Raw genomic sequence first — 23,467 nt, 5'->3', positions numbered from 1 at the left:
GTCGCTGGTTGTAACTGTGTGCGTATCCTTTTTAAGCCCTGAACCCCTGGCTCTCATTGTTCACTTCACAAAAGAGGGAATGATCGAGCGCAGCATGTGAGCGATGCTAAATCCCCCCCCATGCACACACCTCTGCAGCCCACCTAGCCCACACCCACCGAAACCCCAACGCACATCCATCCCAACTGCCATCGCCTCGAAACCCTCGCTCTCAGTCCATCTCTTTGTCTCCTGCATGACGACTTCTGTTTCCCTCAGTTGGTTTTTACCATATTTTCTTTAAAAGTATTTGACACCTACAGTAAATGCATGATGACATTTGTCTCTGTCAGTGGTTATGTCCCCTCACAGTTTAGCCCCAGTTTAGCCACGTCAGGAGGACACAGCACAGGGGTTGGGAAAGGGAACAGGTGAAAGCAGAAAATAAGCATTTGTGCACTCTGCATTATGTCTGTAATTTACATGTGTGCACCCAGAGGTGTGTGTATGTGTGTGTGTGTGTGTGTGTGTGTGTGTGTGTGTGTGATAGTAAATGCAGATAAATATATAAAACAGATTTAAATTGTCATCTTTTTAATATTTGCTAACTCGACACAATAAAAAACAGTGTGATGGCTCTGAAGTGTAACTTAAAAATACTTTATTTAATTTCAAAAGCAAGAACAACACTTTTATTTTATATAACAGTTTGACACCCAGTGACCCCTTCAACAAACTTTGTCTTAAAACCACACAGTTGGACAATGACGCTGAATTTGCCATTGAGCCACAGATCATGTAAAATATGATGCATAACATGACTTGAAATCTCCGCTGTGCCGTCTTCTCTCTCACATGCATCAGGTGTCTGTGTAGGTGAGTAAAAAGTGAGAATAAAAATAAAATCTTACTTGTAAAAGTAAATACAAATGTGCCTGGATCATTTCACTCTTTGCAGTCTATCTAGCAGCATCTCTTAGTTTAAAGTGCATCATGACCGTTGTCCTCAGATCAGTCTCCCAACAGCTCTCTCATTTACGTCTGTTTGTTTGTTGTTTGGTCTGTTTGTTCGTTAGCAAGATTACGCAAAGATTATTGGGCGGATTTCCACGAAACTTGTTGGAAGGATGTGCTACGGGTGAGAGAGGAATCCATTCAATTTTGAAGAAGAAAATCTTTTCCGTTTGTTTAACTTTGAGATATGGTGTTTTTCGACATTTTCGTGATTTCTGAAAGAATAAGTCATGGATCTTGATGAAGAAAACAATCAGGTATATTTTGGGAACTGATAACTACGAGTGTGTGAAATTTGGTGCAGCCTGATTGAATTCCCAACACTGACATTTTTGTGTTGCAATTAATTAATTTAGTTTGAAAGAATTGTTTGGGCTGATACACATTTAAAATTAGTTTTGTTCAACGCTGTTATTCCGAACCTGAACAAACTGTACATCCAGCATTTGTGCAAAGTGCTAGTTCACTCTCAAACAGATGTGGTGAGAAAACTGGAATCTATACACGTGTGCGCACATTTTCTATACATGGAAAAAGTCGTATGAGCAAGTAGGATAAAGCTGCAAATAAATAAATAAATCTATCAGTCTACAAATGTTACAAAAAGGCACATTATGATATGCATAACCAAACGTGGCTTCCTTCCACGACATGAGTCCAGGTCACAGCTTCATGAACTGCGCCGCTTCAGCTCTGACGACGGCTGATTCACATGAGGTTTAACATTTAGAGGAAATAACTAAACTAACCTGAACGTGTGCTCGCAGTGAACTAACTCATGCCTTTCACTTCAGGCATATCAGTCACCTCTCTGATCTAACTACAACTGTGCCATTTCATCTGGATGCTCTACAAGGCCCAAAACACAAAGAAACATGCACACACACACACACACACGCACGCTCGCGCACACACACACAGAGAATATTTTAAGCATTTAAACTCACATGGACCCACAAAAAACACCATTAGCTCCTTTACTTAGCTTCTCCTTTACTTCAACTTTAATTACACTGAAACTGCAACAGTACATTTGTGCACTGTATATGCAGAATGCCACACACACACGCGCTCACACACACACACGCGCTCACACACACACACGCGCTCACACACACACACACACACACACACACACACACACACACACATTAATTTTATAATAGGGACTGAATTTTCCAATTTAAAAATGTGTCAGTCACACAATGTATACAAACACACACACACGTAACAAAAAACACACACACACACCTTTAAACTCTGCAACATATACAGATTGATGCTCACAATGTGCACACACACACAAACACACACACACACATCCAAGTACAAGTTTTTTTAAGTGACTGGATTTTCCACCTTAAAATTATTTCAGTCACGCAATGTACACACACACACATACACACACCTTTAAACTGTGCAACATACACGGATTGATGCTCACAATGTGTTTGCGTGTGTACGTGCACAAACACACACAGACACACCGTGCAGCAGTAAGTGATCCCACACTGCGCTGAACTCCGTTCCTCCTCCTGCTGCTGTTGTTAACCAGTGTGTCTCTGTGGCCCTCAGGAGCCCGGAGCCCAGAGGACGACGGTTCGATCTGCAGAGGAGGAGATGAAGGTGCGATCGTTGGGGTGCCACCGACACTGGATCACCTTGTCACAGTGCTCCCCCGCCACTGTCTGAGGGAGGGGCTTGGTCAGGTCACCTGAGGTCAGAGAAGAGAAAAACATGTTTGCTTCTTTTGAATCAAATGCATTTACTGTATATTTGTACTTAAAATGTGAAATTTAAAGCAGATCATTTGACCCCTTGTGTACAGTACATGTTCCTACCTTGCAGGTCACTGATGATGATCTTGTTGTCATAGGAACCTGTCAGAAGATGGTGGGCTCCAGGTGAGAAGCGCACCGAGCGGATGTCGCTGCCGTGGGGTCGATACGTCTGCACTATGCGGCCTCCTCTGATGTCGTACAGCATGCAGGTGCTGTCCTCCTGACCAGTGGCCAGCAGCCGGCCGCTGGGATCCACCGCCACTGAAGCGACGGCGCTCCCTGAGGGACACAGAGCGCTGATGAATAACGTTTTTCTCATTGAGGATATGTTTCACTTTGGATCCAGTCATAAGAAATGGCCAATAATAAGCCTTTCACAGATATCATGATATTATTGTTTGCTTGCCGATTTACAGAAAAGAAGCGCATTTATGTTTAAAAACATCAATGGTTATTATTCAAGTTCTATATGTTTGGCTGTATTTGCATTTTGTGGTTAAACTGTAGAAATTCAAACCTCAACTATATTTCTTTGTCATGAGGATTTGAAAATGACATCACATCGATCAATACAAAATGTGTATCGGCTGATATATCCCTATAGAAAATGTTTTACTTCCTTATATCAGTATCAGCATCAATCCTGTTCTATCTCTAAATAAAATAAAACACTAATATATAACAATAATAGACAGTCATATATAATGTTGTGATTTCTACTTATGAACTAACCAAAAGTATAATTTAAAACCTTTACTTTTGTTAATAGAAAAAAAAGATAGGATTGCAAATCTTTGGTGAATGTCTACGCTCCCTGAATATTTATATTCTATTTTGTTTGTTAAATTTAGGGACAATAAACTTAATTTAAACAGATCTGCAGCCGGGTGAAGGATGAATCACGACCCACCTGAGCCGTGCAGCGTTGTTCCCAGCACCCGGACACAGCTGGGCACCCGCAGGTCCCAGAAACGCACCGTCTTGTCCTGGGAGCCGGAGGCGATCATCCACCCTCCCCACGTGTACAGAGTCAGAATGTGACCTGTTGGACAACATGGAGAAGCCTTAAATACTTCATGTAGGTTTGTGTTTTTATACGTTTATTATAATGTCACTGATTTACTGTTTCTTAGAATTAGAGTGTGCTGTACACACACGGTTCCCTCAGAACTGTTTCTTCAACATACCCGTGTGTCCACTCAGAGCATGAAGGCCTTGTCCTCTCTGACAGTCGGTGGTGTAGATGTTACAGTCTCCAGCTCCGGCGCTCATCAGAATGGATCCTCCGCTCTCGGGGCCCTCCATGAAGGCCAGGTCCCTGATGGTGCCGTCGTGCATGCTGAACTCCAGGTCCGGGCCTGAACGAGAGACACACACAAACACACAGATGGAAGTTTGAACTATTCAGATGAACCTCGTGTTTTCAGGGCTACATTTCAGTCATCGTTACCTGTGGCGTTGCAGCTGTCGGCATTGAAAGGCAGGACTTTGACATATTTATCGTTGGAGCCGGTGGCCAGTAGTTGTCCACAGTGGCTCCAGGCGACACAGTAGATGGAGCCTTTGTGGTGTTTGTTCCTCCGGAAGCGCACAACCGGCTGCTTTACGGCACCAGGACTGACAATCAAGACAAGAAAATACAAGGGACTGACTCACGACTGTGCAGGAAGGAGAGTGACCTCAAGGCAATGTCATGTTTAGTGACGTACGTTTCTAAAATGAATCGCCTACCCTGACTTTAACTTTCATGACTGATCTTTGCTGTAGGAACGTGCCTGTGTGTGGTAGAGATGTGTGTGGCTCCTACCTGGTGGACAGGCTTTCTGGGTAGGCACAGACTCGCAGGGTTTTTGAGTTGGAGCCGACAGCGTAGAGCGCCCCCGAGGGGTGGAAGGCCACGGCGCGTACTGCCTGTGTGTCCTCGAGCTGGTTCACTTTCACAAACTGTGCTTTGGACTTCCCCACCTGTCCAAGAAAATCAGAAAATAAATGATAATCCATAGAAATATCATTATCTGTCATCACAGATGTTTTTTACCTGACCTTTACCTTCCTGTCGTCTCTTTAAACACATTTAAACATTATAATATGTAAAGATAGATTCACTACACTGAGCTAATGTGGAACAGAGAGAAACATTATTACTATTTAAGCAGAAGAGTTGAATGTACCTCTTGTGTGTTACGTGTTGCAGAGCTGCCGGGATCTTCTTGCGACGTGGGACAAGGCGCTCGGATCCTCTCAGCGCTGCCGTTCAGGACACGTTCATCCACAGAATGTGAAAAACAGATTATTAGTTAACCAACATCTTCGCTTCTAACCAACTAACGCTTCTAACACAGGTGAGATGCAAAAAAGGAAAAAATAAAATAAAACAAAACAAACATCTCCTGGTGAAAAAGTGGTGACACACACATAGAAGTCACCGACAAAGATGTCAAGAGAGTTTGTGGTGATAAAACGACACCGGTGATAAATACGTCACTTCCTGCCTCTGCCTGCTGCACCAGGCTGCTCCACCTCTCACCTGAATAATGATTTGATGCTGTGCAGAGAATCTCCTGTGTTGTGTATGTGTGAAAGGCAAACTGCAGGTAAACTCAGAGCCAATTCTCTGGACTTTACCCGCAGGTCATGTCTGAAAACAGCTGTTGATAGACAGAGAGTTTTTTCTCTATATAAAAATCACTTTTTCACTCGGACACGGAGCCTAATAGAATAAATCACCATGTGGGGCTGCAGAGGGCGCTGTTGCTCATACATAGTGTTGCTTTAATATACGTATAGAGCTGCAGAGTAACACAAGGAGAAACTAAATGATATATATATATATTACATGTGATAATTTCTTGTAATGGCTGATAACCACACATCGGACAGGCTCTGACCTTTGACTGGTAGGAACTGGAGACTCGCTGAGGGAGGGCAAGCCGTGGCTCCCGGTCCTCAACGGGGTGCTGCTGCTTACACCACCGAGCTTGTCCCTCGGCAGCCCCGTGTCTGGCGTGTGCCGGGCGTTGGCGGTCCTGGGACTGGAGGCGCCGTCGCTTCCCGTCAGTCCGTTCCACTGCTGGCCGAGATGTGTCATCACCTCATCTCCTTTGTGGTCAATCCCCGCGTTCATCTCCTCCAATTTCTGTATCGATCTGGAGATGAGACCACAATGAAGTTTAAATTCACGAAACCGATTACGCTGAATCTTTTAATGCGACTTGCTCACCTGCTCAGGAAGGTCTCGGTGAGGTTGTGCTGGGCTCGGTCCTGCGGCTTCACACCCCCCTCCAGCAGCATCTGCTGATACAGCTGCCTCTGCTGCTGCTTCTGCTCCAGATGTTGCTGTACACGGAGGTGCTGCCTGTAAAACTCCTGGATGTGCTCCTCGGAGTCACAGCACTGGAAACACACACACACACACACATGCACTCAGTTAGCCAACATGACAAGACAACGGTATGTAGAGCCAAACTCTGACAGGATTTATTTGACCTTAACTTGCCCTGTAGCCTGAATGAATATTTATTATTGCTTCTCAGTGTTCTCTGATTCAAAGCTTGGCACTTCTCAATGCCACCACAAAAACACACACACACACACGATTATAATAGACTAACTCTCTCCCAAGAGTCACCACTGACAGCTCTTCAACTCCCAGGGCCTCGTCCTCCATCATCCATCCAATAAAAAGTTTTCAAGGACCTCATCACATCCAAAGGGTCTACAGTATATTCTCTCTCACCACTTTTCACACACACACACACACACACACACACACACACACACACACACACACACACACACACACACACACACACACACACACACACACACACACACACACACACACACACACACACACACACACACACACACACACACACACACACACACACACACACACACACAAATCTCGAGCTACTTTTCTCCACTAGATGGGACCTGGGATGCATAAAGATGAGCGATGATGGAGGCAGTGGGCCATCTCGCCCGCACATCAAATCAGATTATGTGCCTTCAGCGTCCATGACCTCCACCCCCCCCTCCACTAGGACAGGGTCAGCGGGAGTGAGAGCGTCCCTTGGACACGTGTGGTCGAGATTCGGGGGAAGGATTTATGAGGTGTGGAGGTTTGGAGGCAGTTCAGGGGGTAACTTTTCCAAATCTCTTAAATCTGGATTAATGACGACAGACTGAAAATCTCTGTGTGACTTTGACTCAAGTGACCAGACATGACAAAACTAAATGAAATGAAAGTAGTTCAGCCTGAGCAACCGAAGGTGAGACAACACACTCCGACATATCACCGATGGTTTGGGGTCCGTAAAGTTTATAATGCAAGTATCAAATACAACTAGAATGACACTCAGACGAGCACATACCTCCACCAAGGCTCCACCAACAGGACTTATGAAATCACATTGAAATCTACAAGATCCAGATTTCACACACTGCCCTTAACCTACCATATTTTTTTCATCAAGATAAATAAATTATTCTCTGGGAAGTCAACGAAAATGTTGAAAAACGTCCTATCTCACAATATTAAAGAAAGTGAAAGAAAATTCCTCAATAAACACCAACATTTAATGGGTTCCCCCTTTGGTCATGTCCCACCCATCCACAAAATAACATGGAAATCGGTTGAGTTGCTTTTGCATAATTCTCTCAAAAACAAACAAAAGCACAACCTCCTTGGTGGAGGTAACAAACACAACCTGATTGTCTGTAATTGTTATCACCTCATTTGTGTCTGTGCTGCAGGGCGGCTCTCCATCTTTCCCAGGAGTCAGAGGTGTGCGTGTGGTGTTGGGACCATCCGGCCTCTGTGGTTGTTTCCTGTGACAATTCACAATTATAATTTTTTTATGAAATTAATTTGAGTTTAAGTAAAGAGAAAGTAAGACAACACAATGCAGAAAACTTCATGTAAGTGAAACTCCAGGATTATACTGCACGTAGCAAAAGGAAAGAAAGAGCAGTAATGTTTTCACTTGTCAGCAAACAACAAAAATAAGGTTGAATGTCAGAGCAACAGCAGTTCAATAAAGTTTTAATATTCAAATTTGTTTCATTCATTGCTTTTATGTAAAAAATGGACTTAAACTGTAGCACTATTTAAAATGTGTTGTATGTACTAGTTCCCTCCTGCAGGTGGAGCCAGTGAGAACCTGACAACAGTCTGATAAACTGCAGCTTACAGAAGTTATTTCATTTAATGCTCTATTAACTCATTTTACTATTGCTGGAGCTGCCCTGTTTGCAGGTAATAGACCACAAAGATTTCTTGATTAATATATAAAGGCGGGAATTTATATTCTGTAGCTGAGAAACTGACAAGAAGTAAAGAGCATGAACACAGGATGTGCAGCGATGGAGAACATAATAAAATTACATTTGAAGATAAAAAACTTCTACCCTCCATCCATGAGTAACAACAAACATCTGTTTTAACATTTTGTTCCAGATGCTGAGCTTGTTCCAGGATTTCTGCACCAACCCGCCTTATTATTTGCAATAGCACTAACAAGAGCAGGAATATTTTTATTTGTAGAAAGCTGAGATTTTAAATAACGAGTCATTAAGTGAGAGCTTTCGATTACACTGCAGCTGCCGCGTTCGAATGCTTTGTGGCATTCACTGCGGGAGATGACAGACGAGGCAATATGTCTGTGTTAAAGAAGGGCTAATAGGATTAATAGAGCTGCAGATTGAGCTATACAACGAGATCTACCACTGGGTTAGATGTGTGAGGTTGCAGATGCACACGCAAAGGCAGGGGAGCTTAGGAAAACAGCTGCTGGAGAGAGAACTAAAGCTTGATGGACACAGAAGTGCAGTGATACAGGTGCATCTGTTCCCCCCAGTCACTCAAAACTAGCACGTTGCCTCCTGCTTACCTCTCAGGTGAATCATCCTGCTGATGCACGTTATTCTCCACAAGGCTCCGGCTCAGAGCGGACTTCATGTTCGCCTCCATGCTCCTCTTGTCCTGCGCAGCCAAACCGTGGGACAGGCCGTCCAGGGCCGGATTGAGCGATCTGGACATGTAGGTGTCGGCTGAATGGGGCCTCTGGCGGAAGGGCGAGGCGGGACAGGGAGACAGGCGGTTGATCAGCGGAGTCAGGAGGTCGGCGTGGCCCGCCTTGCTGGGCTTCATCAGCCGGTCCACGTGGATCTTGAGGGTCTTCTGCTGGAAGGCGCACGAGAAGTCGCCCGGAGAGACGTTCTGGAGCCAGGACAGCAGCGACAAATCCAACTCATCGCAGCCGTTCCCGCAGAGCAGATCCACGCCGAGCAGCACCTCGCTCTCTGTGATTTCCTCACCAGTCGCCTTGCTCTAGTAAACAGGAACAGCCTTGTTAAGATCATTGACCCGAGGCTGGAACTGTTGAGATTTTGTGTTGACACCTGTTTGTCCTGTAAACCTTTAAATGAGACCTGATAGGAAAGAGTTTGGCAGTAAGACCAATATCCTCTAATGAGGTTTTGTGGCAGAAAATCTGACTCTAGGTTGTCTTTTTTTCAGAGAAACAATTAGGTTCATGAACCTTTTACTGCTACATCGACATCCAGTGGAGTTTGCTGGTAACACTCTCCACGTCCAGGGGTCACATTACCTGACAGAACTCGACACAACACTCGTACAGGATCCCTTTGATGAGCAGCTGGAAGAGGCGGTTGCCGCTCGCCCTGAAGCCGGCCTCGCTCAGCTTCCTGTCCGCAGGGATGAACTCAGCGACCATGACGCAGGCCTCCTCGAAGCAGTGGACGCGCGCCGTGCTCGGGTTCCAGTCCCTGAACTCGGCGTGGTGCGTGAGGCGGGGCAGGGTGAGGAGAAGACACAGCTTGCTGTAGTCGTCCTTGGACGGGCAGAACTCCTCCAGACTGTGGAGGCACTTCACGGCCTCCTGCATGGTGAACTCCATCTGCTGAAGGTAAGAACACAGAGGCTGTGATAGTGTTTTCTCTAAATCCTGTTTTTCTACGCATAAAAGCTGATGTTTAAAAGGCCTGATGTGAACTTCTGGCTTAAAGAGCTACTGTACTAACAACATTAAAAGTTGTATTTATTTGACGTTAGGTTGAGAGTGTCCATGCTACATGATCGTCTTGTTTTTAGAAGCCTATCAGTCCGTGTGCTGGTGTAACTACGCAAGCAAAATCTTGTTTTCGTTGCGGTCTGTGTGTGTCTGAACAAAATAACTTAACAATGCATTGATGGATTTTCACTAAACTTAGTGGGAACATTATTCAAAAGTTTATCTACAGGTGATTTACTTTTTGAGCTGTTCGGTCAAAGGTCAAGATCAAGATGAACAAAAACATACATTTTTCAAGATGTGGCTGCAAACAAAAGATGTATAGAGCAAAATTCTCAAGTTTATATTTGCAGTATCTGCTTCCTATAGGACAATATACATGACCTGTATTTTAAAAATAATAATTTTATAATGTAGAATTCATCAGAGAGGTTAGAGAGATTGTCCTTAAACCACCAGGTCACAGACAGTATTAAGTGAGATGCAGTACGTACTATATGATCTGTATCTACACTGTTTTCCAAATATTCATATGTAGTTTTATGGTCCCAGTTCAATCAGAGGCTTCTTCTACAGACCACTGAGCAGCTCCACTGGAGCAGAGAGAAATCAGGCTGCTATTATAAAATAATTTGTTTTCTCAGCTTGTGTCTTAGTACGGGTTGTGTCAAATCCCCAGCATGCACATTAGTTTTCAAATGACAAATATACATACATTTTGTGGTTCTTCAACAGCTGACATGGCGTTATTTACACACAGAGCTTCCAGAAACTTCTGCTTCAGAATGATGTAGCGGAACCTGGAAACACAAATCTCTGTTAGGAAATGAACTCGTTCTTTCTTGAGGAATAGGACAACTGAGTGGGACGACTTTTGGGACAATGTTTGGTGACCAGTGAGAAACTGAGGCTGTCACATTGACGGTATTTTTACCCCAGTACATCACTGAGACTTGACCTAATTCACGACCAGTCTCCCACTGTACTGGCAAATCTCACCCAGTCGCCAACAAAGGAAACGCTCATCACTGCTCTACTTTATCAGATATTCAAAAATATAGATAAAGTTGTATAATTCTGCTCGACTATGAATTTAAAACCTCAAACAATCCAAACCTACCACAAACAGCTAGGGACAGAAACTACAGATGCAAAGAATATATACATGTATATAAACACAATATACAATCTATATTACTTCTCTCACCTTTTCTTCTCAAACTTGTCCATCCCTTCTAGAGGCTGAATGAACTGCATCACCTCCTCCCACTGGCCGTCCAGAATCAGCTGCCTGTTGAAAGTGGACAGTTTAAGAGGGATCTGAAATCTGTTCCCTCATCACAGTGCTACTACCTAATGAGTCAAAAGGCCACAGACGTCACAACTATGTGAATTTAGTACAGAAAGCACCAGAAAATAACTTCATGATGGAAACAGGCCTGTCCTAACTAATACTTGTGTCTCTAGGCTGATCGGCTCCTGAGTGCCACACGAGTCTGTCTTACCTGAGGAAGAGCATGTCGTCGGAGTAGAGTCCGTTGATGACGCCGCTCTCCTTCTCCAGGGCCAGCATGCTGATGTGCAGCTTCCTGGAGCTCAGGAAGTCCAGCATCAGCTTGATCACCTCGGCCTCCTTGACGTTGATCGTCTCCTCGGCCGTCATGGTTACAGACCCGCCGCGGTGGCAGCTTACTGGCTGCGGCACAGAGGAAGGGAGAGGTTACTGTGAGATTCCTACAGGAACTTAAAGTGTCTATACTCTTCTGCTCAGGAACTCTTATGTTACATTTCTAAAAACAGCTTGTTTGTGTGTAGCCCAACAGTAAAGTCGAAGAGAGCTAACTTTATAAGATATGATACTTTCACAGACAAATCAGTAACCAGTGTCTATGTTTGTCATGCAGAAACCTTCATGTTTACATTTTTATCCTCTTAATATAATTCATATATATTTGGATGGAATGTGTTCTTTTTATTTAGAGTTATTTGTAATATGTTTATGGTTAAATTGATAAATGACGACATCTAAGGAAACATGTTTATATTAATATTGGAAGTATTTTATCATCATTGGTATAAACATTTGACCCCAAAACACCATATCAGTCGTACTCTACCTCCAATAATAAGGTTTGTCTGAGTTTACAGTATCATCCAGCACCTATCAACTCCCAACTATAGTATTTCTGTAGCGTGCGAGTGTGATATTAAGTTTAAAGATGATGTGCAGTGGAATCCATGTAGCATTGATATAAGGAACAAGCAGTGTTTGCAGACTGACACTATTGCACATGGTGGCACTTTATGATCGCAGCATGGTGAACACATGATAAGACACATCTGAGGAGGCAGAACCTTCAGGCTCAGACCATCAATGGTTAAACACTAGTCAGGCAGCTGCAGTGAATGTGGGACTCTTCATTATGTATGATGCTCTCTGTGTTTGTGTAAGTGCACTGAGAGGAAGCAGTGGTGTCTTCAGGTGGAGGCAGAGCTGACACCGCCCTGTTTTTATTCCTCACAAACACACGCACACACACACACACACACACACACACACACACACACACACACACACACACACACACACACACACACACACACACACACACACACACACACAGTCCTGGATGTGACCGTTGCAGGTCTGCGGCCTGAGCCTCAGCACTTTCTCTGCGCTCAGCCGACACCTTGTTTACAGCATGACTGCACGTAACACACGCGCACACACACACCTACAGACACACACACACGCACGTGCAGGAGTGGACACACACACGCAGGACAACAGAAAGCATCAGTGTCAGTCAGTGTCCCTCTCTGCTGCAGGACATCGTGCAGGACTGTGGACTCGAGGCTAACGTGCGCACTGCTCACCTGTCAGTCTGCGCCAATGACGAGCCGCATCCACGCCGCTCCGCAGTCTGCGCGTCCAGGTGCGTGCGTGTGGGTCAGAGGGACGGACAGAGGACAGAGGGACGGACAGAGGACAGACAGTAGGAATCTGTGTCAGTGTTTCAGAAAGAAAAACGCTCCTCTCCGCTCGGACTCTTGTACACAGCTCGCGGTTGCCATGCGGACGCATCCGCACGAGCACCAATCAGTTGCGGCGATGACGCCCGCAGGCCACACCCACTGCACGGGCTCAAAGATCAGCCAGGTCCGTGACCGAGGTGGATGATCATGATATCACTTATAAAGAAGTGAAACAGAACCACTAACATCATGGATTTGTTCAACAAATTCAGTGTTGGATGAGTTTTTAAATGATTAAAAGAAGCTGTAGTATACCCTGCATTTAAAGTTCAAATAAAAGAACAACTTTCCAAAAAATAAAGTTGAGATCAACTTGACCTCATATGTGAATATAACGTTTTTCTGCACCTATAATAATAATTTATATATCTAACTGTTAAGATTCAGTTGGAGGTTTGTTTATTTATTTATTCTTGGGTTAAGGTGTCCTTTTAAAAGTGAATGTGTCTGTGATGACTCTGTAACAGTTTACAGCAGTTTAACATAGACATGGAAAAAGTAAAGGGGAAATTAAGGGGGGGGGGGGGGGGGGGGGGGGGATATATAGATACAATCTTTTCATGTATTTTTTTATGAACATCTTTTTTCGATGGGGGAGGGATGTTAAGATGCAGTAGGAGGTTTGTTTATTGATTTATTTATTCCTGGGTTTCGGTTGTAGATAGACGTTATAAGGAAAGAGTGACAGTCCACACAGGGGGGTGTGGTCAACTCGACACACCTGGCGGCACACCGTGGAGCTGCAGCGGACACATGCTGATGCCACAAACCTCCAACCAAGACCAGACCTTTCTAACCCAGAGGACCTACTCTTTTCACGACATTTATTCACTTTGCACGGGGACACTTTCCCATCGCTGAGCTGATACCATGCGGCAGCGTCTGAGCTGACCGAGCTCTGAGCCTGGCGTGGCCGCAGGGGGGCGCCCAACAGACCGCGTGGTGGTTCACGAACCCGCTGGTGGAAGACGTTGGGAAGTTCGGCTGAAGACCGTGAGTACTCCACGACCTCCCTAGTCAGCTAGTCTGCCTACACACAGGTAAGTGAGGCAGACAATACAAGTGGACTGCATACACCGCAGGGAATGAATCAAATGTTACAGGGCGAATGTGAAGGAGCTAGCATTGAGCGAAGGAGCTAGCAGGTAATAATAACGACGACAAGTTGGGGCTCGTCCGGGATCTTTGAGTTACTGCCAGTGGTTCGAAAGGTGTTTACGTGTGTAGTGTGTATTTGATCCGGTGTTTTGTTGGGTATAATAGTACATTTGTGAGGTGTTAGCTGAAGCCAAATTGTTTATTAGCTCGCTTATGCTAAGCATTTCAGGTTGGCAGAAAGGCAGCAGGTGTTGAGCTGTGTGTTAATACAGTTTATTTTGTGCCAGTTTTAGCTGTAGTGTTGGTTTTGTGTCTTAAATGTCCACTGTGTAAGATTTAGGTGCAATTGATCTACTTGCAGAAATTGAATATGAAGTTGTCCTAGTGATGTTTTCATTAGTGTGTTTCATCTATTTGTACGAGTTGTTGTTTCTTTACGCTAGAATGTGTCCTTTTTATTTAAATACTTTCTATTCACATCAGGAGCGGGTCCTCTCTACGGCGGCTGCCATGTTTTTTTTACAGTAGCCCAGACTGGACAAACTAAAGACCTTTTGAGTTTTTATGACAACTGAAGGCTTCCACGGGTTCTCTGTCATGTTTGGAAGGGGAGGGTGAGGTGAGGGGTATTCAGCTGCAACATGACACTTCACCACTAGATGTCACTAAATCCTACACACTGAACTTTTAAGTGTGGCACGGTTGTGACGTGCACCGTTTTGTCTCCAACTATAATAATTCTTGAAATGTTTTGATGGTTTTAACATTTATCTAATTACTATTTATCAATACTGAAATCATCAAAGTTATGAAGAATTATAAAGTTTCTCTTCAACTAAATCAATCCTTCATTTTTTTTTAGGTTTAATAACTATTAATACATTTTTGGGATAATAAAATCATCAAAAAATGATGCAGAATTATAAGGGAATATAAAGTTTATCTTCACTTACAATTATTCTTCATATATTTTATGAATATTACAATTAATTTAAAAAAAGAATGAAGTATATGGGAAAATATTATAGATAAATATATAGTTGATGAAAGTGATGGGCAACACCAGCTCACATCAAGAAGGTTGTGGGTTCGAACCTTCTGACCAACCAGACCCTTTCTGTGTGGAGTTTGCATGTTCTTCCTCTGGATTTTTCTCCACTTTCCTCCCACAGTCCAGAGACATGCAGATTTCTCTAAATTGCTCAGAAGTGTGAGTGTGGTTGTGATCAGCGACCGTCACTCGCTGCAATTAAAAGTACAGATAATGGGTGAACCATATAAATGCTGAGGCCATGCTTAAATTTATTAAATGTAAATGAGAAAAAAAAAAAATCCCACATGTTCAGCAATATGTTGAATGACGTCGCAGCGTCTGACAGAAACAAAGTCATCATCGTGAATGAGCTAACATGAACACACTGTACAGAATCATTACACTTTAAATTATCCTTTTCATTTCTTGGCCTTAAACAGCCAAAAGCAGCTGCACAGAGATTTTCTGTGGACAAATTCTCCCGATGAACACAAACACTTTTTCAACTCTGTCAATTTTTTTTTTACATTTTCAAAAACATGTATATGTTCACTTTTGGTCATAAATACCCCCCACCCCCCCTCTTTATAGCTCAAAGCAAAGCACCATGATGGCAGATTTAATTAGTTGGAAATCATACCTGTGAACGGTGCTGATTTTGACATTCAGTGGTAAAAGGAACATGATACCGACACCAGTGAAACTCTGTGGTGAGTCTCGTACCCGTTATACAACAAGAAGGACCGGACCTCCTCTGCTTTGCATTATTATGTGAAATGAATCCTCCCGTTAATAGAAAAAAAGAAATTGAATATATTTCTTGCCTTATAAGGACATGTTTCATTTATAAGTGACAGATGCTGCTAATACACATTCATGTAATAACAACAGACGTGTTGAAAATGTAACAGTGTGGCCATTTTGACTTAGTAACTAACTGATGTATGACTGGCTTTTTGAATAACACAGCAACAGACTTGTAACTACTCAGAAATGTAAACTCTGAGTATAAATGAACTATCATTCACTTCATTTTGGTGCCTGGTGGTCCGGAAGTGCCTTGACATTAGTATGCCATTATTAATTATGAATTATAATAATTATAATGATAAGATAATTATTATAAGATTAAGTAATTTGGCAATCTTGAATTTAATACTGTTAATGTACAATTTAAGTTTGAACCCTGATATAAAGAGAAATACTTCTTTTGTGTCATTAAGTCATACTGGTAGTGATACCAGAATGTGATTACCTCTGCCAAGGTTATGTTTTTAGTTTGTTGCTTTGTGAACAAGATTACGCAAAAACTACTGTGCGGATTACCAAGAAACTTTGTGGAAGGATGCGGTATGCATCAGAGAAGAACCCATTCAATTTTAGTGCAGATCCAGGGATGTTTTTTTTTTACTTTCTTGACATTACGAAATTTCCTGTTTTTTCTTTCTTTTTCAGGCATATTAATGTGACTGTTGTGGGACAATTTGATGCAGCTTGATTGAATTTAAGAGGACTGTTGGGCCTTGGCGGATGTATGCGCTCTACGGAGTGCCTTAAAATCTCTATCTTAAAATACTGCAAAGTTCTTACATGGAGCAGAAGGAAGCATTTCAAAATAAAATATAAAAGAAGGAAATAATACTGATCTTTTTATTTATTCACAAACCTGCTGTTGACCAGCAGCAAAGTGATCTACAACACTGGTTCTCAACCCTTTTTTGGCAACTGCTGTGAGTGTTAGCGCTGACACTCAATGGATTTTTTTTCCTGTTATTTATCCCTGTTAGACAGTTTTATGTAATTATTGGAACAAGTTTTGAGGTTGCAACTACTCAACAAAAAAGAAATTCCTCACAATGACAAGAGACATGACAGAATATTTTACAGACGTATCATAGCGCAGATCGTTTGCAGGTGTCCGAACCCACAGGTTGAGAACCAGTCTAGAATAGAACCATCCAGAGTAACGTCCTGCATGGTTTGAAAATCACTTTCTCAAAGAACAGGGTTGAGAAAAAGCTGAAACCGCTTTGCTTTGTTGAGCTGAACACACATGTACCGTGTGGCTAACGCTAGCTGTATGCATTTTATGTCTTTTTGGCCCTTTGTAGTTTAACGTACCTCAATATACAAACTGTTTCGCCCACTGAGATGAAGACGTTTTCTTCCAAATACAAAAAAAACATCCGTTTAAATACGATGCTTTACAACCACCTCATTACACTCACGCTAAAAACAAAACAAGCATAAGGCCACACATCAACAGCAATATGCACGACTCAATGCAAAATCAATCTGTACATGAATTTAAAACATTCAGTGCTTCAGTAAAATGTCCTGGCATTCATAATGTCTCTTTTTTTGACGTTTGGCACACAGGAAACGAGGACCACACTCGTACAGGGACAATCTCTAGTGAAGAGCGTCATTCTCCGACAGTGGCATACATTCCAGTTGTTCTTTATCTTTTAGTCTGATCATTATCAGTCCAGAGTAAAGGGGAAGAAACAAGGGCAGGAATGCAATGAGAGGAAAAACAGACAAACGTAAAAACAAGACAAATATGCATTCATCTAACTGGCATTGCAGGTGTTTGAATCTTTATGGATATGTACAGTGAAGTGCAAATTGAAATGTGTTTGTTCCATATGAGAAGGGGAACGGCGATGTTCGATTAGGACAGGGCAGGCACTACTTTTTTCGGGGTGGGTGGCTTCTTGGTTTGCCAGAGGTGGCTGTGAATTGTCACGGCGTCCACGCTGGCTGACATGGTCTTGGCCGGTATCTGACTGAACTGCTTCTTGTCCGAGTTGTACTTGTAGAGGCCGTCGATCATCTTGCGTGTGATGCTCTTAGGGCCGATGCCTGTCAGCTTGTTCATGTCCTCTGACTCGGGGCAGTAGGTGTAGAGTGAGCGGAACTGGCAGCCAGCGTCACGGAACAACACCAAGAAGTTGTTGGCCCCCGACTTCTCCATTTCCTGTTGAGTTAAGGGAAGAGCAGCTCCTGAGATACAGTATGAAGGTCACGTGGGACACAAAGGCTGTGGTGATATGTGGCTTTTCATTATTTCGCCTCAAAAGAAAATTACCACTGCCCAGGAGGTTATGTTCGTTTGTCAGCAGGATTACACAAAAACTGAACTTTTGTAATAGAAACTTAAAAATTAGTTTCTATTAAAAATTAAAAGGATCGGACATGGGCCAAGGAAGAACCCATGTTATGTTGGTGTGTGGATCCGGACAAAAGAGTAGATCCAGGAATTTATTTTTCACTTTCTTAAAAATTGTGAGATGGGTCTTTTTATTTTTTCCCACAGATTTCTTAGAGAGTTATTCTTGGATCTTGATGAAAACAATCAGGTATATTTAAGGGACTGATATCTTACTGTGTGCTATTTGATGCAGCTTGATTGAATTTAAAGTCTCACTCTCGTGAAAATGTTTTTTATATGCTTTTATGTGATACATGACGTATTTTGAGCGAAATAAGCAGTCAGCTCCATGGCCGAATATATCCACCTAAAGGGCACGGTCACACAAAGTTCACCAACTCCACGTGAAGCCACGCTGGGATTTGCTTCGCCACAGGAGGCTAATGTTTAATCCACCTCGCTTGCACAGGTTGAAGTGAACGTGAGGTGAAGGTTCGCCATTGATACATTTGCGCGTGTGACCGGGCCTTCACACTGCAGTGAACAAATTCAAAGCTAATACAACTTGAGGGTGTTCATGCTCTTACCTCCAGGATCTTATTCTTCTGCCCCTCGTTGACCTTGCCTGCGAGGCAGCAGTGGGCCATGGCGTTCTGTATAATGTGCTTATTAGACTTTGCACTGGGCTCCTTGTAGAGCTTCGGTCCTGAATGAGAACAGAGGAGAGGACGTCAGGATGAGGCTGTTGTTATGGCAACTACTCCAGTTACGTCAAAGACTCCTCTCCCCATTTCTTTTGATAAATCATGTATGAGGATTCTGGTCAGTCTGATAAAGTATTATGAGCAGTGAACGCAGCATTCAGGTAATTGGAAAGACCACATTTAAATCATTATATAAAACTTTATTTTAGTATTAGAATATAAGCGTAAGAGAAACAATTCCCTAAGAATAACTAAATTAAGGAATCTTCTTATTCCATGACTTCCATTTAGCATTTTTGTGTTTGCATGAAAAACACATCCTGCAGAGGAAAGATGCTTAGTGGACGTACCAGTGTAGTCTGTGTTGGATGTAATGGAGGAGGTTGTGGATCCGTTCTCCCAGTCCTTCTCTCCGTTTCTGCTGCTGGAGCGACTCGGGGACAGGAAGCCATCTGCAGAGTCTGGCCTGGAAAACACACACACACATACACACACAGAGTAAATTAGACCACCTTTCTGCATGGGTGCTGCTCCCGAACACTCAGCAAATCACACTGTGGGCAGGGCAGGAGAATGCTGCAGTATAAACGCCAACTAAGATATTTTAGAAAAACATGTAAATCCATTTCTATAAATGAACCAACAAAGTTATGGTCGAGCTGTTGGCAGTGTCATTTTCCCACCCTGTCGACATCATGTTTGCGAGGTCCTTCCTCCACTGTGGTGGAAACTGTGTCGTGTCTCAGTGCACAGTCGGAGTCTGGGATTGTTTGGGTTGTGCAGCCTTGCAGTAACTACTGAAGCAGCAGAGCTCGCAAGCACAGGCAGTGACGTGAAGCAGGGTGATGCACTGAAGGTCAGTAAAAGAGGTCAGTCCAGTGTAGTGCAGCACTTGGCATTTACTTGCTCTTTTTGTGGACTGCCATCACACAATGTGTCTCCTGCATCTTTGTTTTTTCCAATTCCACTAGGATTATAATATGTTTAAAACAATTTAGACATTAATCCGCCTCTGTAATTATGTGAATTTATGTAATCGGACGCCACATTTAGCTCAAATGTGCTGGTGGCATTTTATTGGGAATATAAGCCGCCCACACAAGTCATTTTAGGTTTAGTTTGTCAAAAAAACTGAATCTGCCAATGAGATACAAAGTCTAATTTTGATTCAATATATTTTTGACGTGTTACTGGATGAATTTCAAAATATGGGGTTAGATGGAACTTTTATTACTTCCACCAAGGACGTTATGTTTTTACCCCTGTCTGTTAGTTAGTTTATTTGTTTCAGCAGGATTACACGATAAACAACCCATCAAATTTTGGCACAGATCTGAATAAAGGGGCAGATCCAGGATTGGAACTGCCCCTTTAAACTTGGAGGATCTTGATTAAAAACAAATAGGTGCATTTAGGGGACTGATTATTATGAGTGTGTGCAATTTGGTGCGGATCCAAATAAAGATCTAAATCTAGCCGATGTAAATGTGGTTTATTAAAGGGGCTATTGGGCCTTGGCTGAGTGCCCCTTCTAGTTCAGGGTGGGTTCTACAGCATGAATACATGATGTTAGTGGCTCTAAACAAAGCTTGATAATTTAATTAGATGTTTTGTTAAGTGAAGAAAAACAGAGCAGGGAGTGTAAATTGGTGCAAAGGATGCAGCAGAGCGACAAGTGATTGTGTTGTGGGAGCGATGCTGCTGAATGCGAAGCGTTAGAGCAGTGATTCGAAGTTAGACATGAGGATTTTTCTAAAAAGGGCTCATTCAATCCCTGATAAAAACCCAGTGAAGGTGGGACAGGGTTTTAGGTGAAGGATTGGGGCTCAGGACAGCGTGAAGCACCTTAGGGTTTAACAGAGAAGCAGAAACTAACCTTCTCCTTCTCAGTTTAGGAGAGCTCAGAAAGTGGAGGAGGCTGCCAGAGGCTAAACTAGCACTTCTGACAAGTGTGAAACAGCAGGAAAGAAAGTAGTGAACAGAGAAGGAAAGATATACACAGGAGAAATGTTAGACCTGAGGATGTGGGTTAGTCTGGACAGCTTGGATTTAAAAAAGGATCCGAAAATATCACCATTAAAACACATGAGTTCAAGTTTGTCAGATATTCTCAGGTTTCATATGAAGTTGTTTGCCACTGTAAAAATATTGTATGTGTTATGCAGAATTTAATACTTATTTAAGATGGTGTGATAATTGTTATTCTTAAAGTAAATTAACCAATTTGTATTTTTTGTGGATTTTCAAATGTTATGACTTCTGCCAATGATTATCAACCATTATCAAACATAAAGCTTTTCATACTTATCATGTTTACTAAATATATCTAACTGCTTCATTCCTGAGTGAATCAGAGTTTCATTACACCGTCACCTCAGAGACTTAGTTGATTAAAACCCCATCTCACCTCGGCGTCCTCTTCTCAGACTGAACGCTGTCGCCGTCTCCCAGGGTGAGCGACGCCAGGGACAAGCTGGAGACTGAAAAGACACGTTGGCGTGAACCTGGATGTGAGACAACGAGATGTGGCACAGCACGACACGGTTACACCAACACCACGAATGAGCACATCACCGGACCGTCCACTGTGGTTTGTGCCAACCTTGTTTCAGAGAAATGCAGCTTCAGCGCTGTGACTACGATGAACTCTCACATGAAATACACACAAACCTAATATACAACCTGCAATACATGGGTAAATGTGTAGAAATACACACTTATATATGAGAACACATATAATACACATTAGTGCTGCATTTCTCCTTTAAATTTGAATCTCTATAATTTTGTGTAAATGTTACAACACAAAAACATTGTTGCTTATAATTATTTCCTATTAGAATATTGATTAGGTTATTAAAACAATTGATCAATTTATATAATGTAATATCAATGCCAATATCAAAACAAATATTTTACTTTATCCAGTTGAAAGCTTGATTTAGATTTATACTTTTATTTGACGTATTTGAGGATAAATCAGGACTTTAATAGAAGAATAGCTGGTTGTATAAGATATATTCAAGTGGCACAAAGCAGCAGTGACAGCACGACACAGATTCGACAGACGGGATGACGTTGACCGCTCTGCCTGAAGACGGGCCGTTTCCATGGTTACCTGTGGCAGCTCTGACGGGGGTTTTGGGGGAGTCCACACTGTCGCGATGGATGGACTTGGGCCGGCCCCGCCTCTGCTGCTTGGTGCCGCCGCCTGGTCGAGGTTTGATGATGGTGTCCATGTCCTGCATGAGCTTGAGCTGCTTCCTCCTGAGATACTCCTGTTTGATGAACTCCCTCCTGGCCTTGTCCTCCTCCTTCCTGAGACGCTCCTCCTCTGCTTTCAATCTGAACGGACAGAGTCAGAGCCGTGAGAACAAATACTGTAAGAGTTTGAGTTTAGGATTATTTTCTGCAGTGTAGTGGAGTTTTTAATCTGTTCTTTTTCAAGATATGTTGAATCGTTTACTCTATCAACAGAAAGTTGCTAAGACGGCATCTGATTCAAAGATCAATCATCAGTTTGGGTGCTACATTTTTTTCAAATGTCTCTCTCACAAAAGTAAAGATGTTCTGCTTTTCTTTCTCTTTTCAATCCATCCATCCTTCTACTCATCTCTACTGCTCATCCTTTGAGGGTCAGCTGACATTCACACCTATTGGATTCGAACCCAGAACCTTTTGTCATGTCACCTTAGAATCTTAGTTTGCAAAATGAATGTCAGATTGAGATATTAATATATAAAAGTAGATGTTGTAGGAGTGATGGTGTCTCTTTTCTTTTCAATATAACGTATTGCGGCAAAAAAAAAGTCCAGTTGTTAGAGAGTGATGTGTTATGCTGGCTAATCAGAAAGATCACACGACACTGCATTGGTCTAATTGTGTGTTGAAAGCGCCTGTGGACTTATTCTCCGGACGTGTAAACATACCGAGCTTCCTCTTTCTTCTGCTCCAGCTCGGCCTCCAGCTGCATCTTCTTCTGCTGACTGTCCTTCTCCCTCCTCATCCTCTTCTCCAGCAGCGCCGCCCTCTTCTGAGCCATGTTCTCCTCGGCCTTCCCATCCTCCTGAGCCGTGGGGGAAACAGAGCCGGTCAACTTCCACTGCTTTAGGTAAATGATGTTCTCAGCAGAGTAAGAACTCAGTGTCATTTACAATCTCATAACATAATGTAAAACTGGTTTATCTGCAGTTTATTAGGATCTTTTATGGTTGTGACACGCTGCAGATGAAGAGGCTTATCTGAGTATTATGACTGTGATACTTTTATTCTTCTTATCTGATAAAAATAATCTGAAACGTGTTACAGATTATATATTATATAGTCATCTTCTAAGGTCGTCTGTTCTTTGTATAAAGAAATGAGATAGTCAAAATGATGAGTTTTCAGTTGTTTCTCGTTTAAGCAAGGAAAGGTTTCGATGTTTATTATACAATTTTCATTTTATTATGTTTTTATCTATATCTGCATTATGTGACTGCAAGACACGTATAAAAATCTGTATTTTCATTATTTCTGAAAAGTGTGGTCTCTCAAATATCACACTCTATACTCATTCTGAACGTAGTGTAAATAAAAAGTCATGCTACAATAACATTTGAATTAAATTTGGACTCAAAAGTTATCACTGC

At 42.6% G+C, this 23,467-nt stretch overlaps 2 protein-coding genes across 10 annotated transcripts in view; both read right to left on the bottom strand.

Annotated features, from left to right (window-relative positions):
* Positions 1–2,341: 2,341 nt before the first annotated feature.
* LOC117760811 (WD repeat-containing protein 47-like) lies at positions 2,342–12,916 on the bottom strand. 2 transcript variants are annotated; one of them, XM_034584146.1, is made up of 16 exons: positions 12,689–12,916; positions 11,317–11,507; positions 11,019–11,102; positions 10,527–10,611; positions 9,389–9,700; positions 8,669–9,108; positions 7,511–7,607; positions 5,995–6,167; positions 5,663–5,920; positions 4,946–5,021; positions 4,582–4,739; positions 4,225–4,391; positions 3,962–4,132; positions 3,685–3,816; positions 2,835–3,053; positions 2,342–2,707 (listed from the first exon to the last, which is right to left on the bottom strand). In XM_034584146.1, exons 2-16 carry the CDS (start codon positions 11,472–11,474, stop codon positions 2,565–2,567), a joined length of 2,673 nt encoding a protein of 890 aa, XP_034440037.1. In that variant the 5' UTR covers positions 11,475–11,507; positions 12,689–12,916; the 3' UTR covers positions 2,342–2,564. The 2 variants fall into 2 exon arrangements, with proteins under 2 accessions (XP_034440037.1, XP_034440038.1); XM_034584147.1 differs by having other exon boundaries at positions 9,389–9,697.
* A 2,309-nt stretch (positions 12,917–15,225) lies between these two features.
* The window catches only part of camsap2a (calmodulin regulated spectrin-associated protein family, member 2a), a 49,333-nt gene continuing 41,091 nt past the window's right edge, over positions 15,226–23,467 (bottom strand). For 3 of the 8 annotated variants that reach the window (XM_034584137.1, XM_034584140.1, XM_034584143.1), the window contains 7 exons: positions 22,766–22,902; positions 21,955–22,181; positions 21,244–21,340; positions 20,713–20,778; positions 19,187–19,302; positions 18,720–18,838; positions 15,226–17,958 (listed from right to left, as the gene is read on the bottom strand). In XM_034584137.1, the coding sequence (XP_034440028.1) occupies positions 17,653–17,958; positions 18,720–18,838; positions 19,187–19,302; positions 20,713–20,778; positions 21,244–21,340; positions 21,955–22,181; positions 22,766–22,902 (1,068 nt within the window). In that variant the 3' untranslated portion in view covers positions 15,226–17,652. The remainder of the gene's footprint in view (positions 17,959–18,719; positions 18,839–19,186; positions 19,303–20,712; positions 20,779–21,243; positions 21,341–21,954; positions 22,182–22,765; positions 22,903–23,467) is intronic. The other 5 variants (XM_034584139.1, XM_034584144.1, XM_034584145.1 and 2 more) reach the window with 5 other exon arrangements.

This window comes from Hippoglossus hippoglossus, chromosome 4, assembly GCF_009819705.1.
Source record: "Hippoglossus hippoglossus isolate fHipHip1 chromosome 4, fHipHip1.pri, whole genome shotgun sequence".
Lineage (NCBI taxonomy): Eukaryota > Metazoa > Chordata > Actinopteri > Pleuronectiformes > Pleuronectidae > Hippoglossus > Hippoglossus hippoglossus.
Note: the sequence above shows the minus strand (reverse complement) of the source record. Positions and strands in the feature narration are given on the sequence as shown.

Coding starts and splice junctions, on each gene's coding strand:
- LOC117760811 (XM_034584146.1), bottom strand. CDS start 11,474: ATGACGGCCGAGGAGACGATCAACGTCAAGGAGGCCGAGGTGATCAAG. Junction 9,109..9,388: donor GTTGTGTCGAGTTCTGTCAG/GTAATGTGACCC, acceptor CCTGTTTACTAG/AGCAAGGCGACTGGTGAGGA. Junction 7,608..8,668: donor CAGGATGATTCACCTGAGAG/GTAAGCAGGAGG, acceptor GAATTGTCACAG/GAAACAACCACAGAGGCCGG.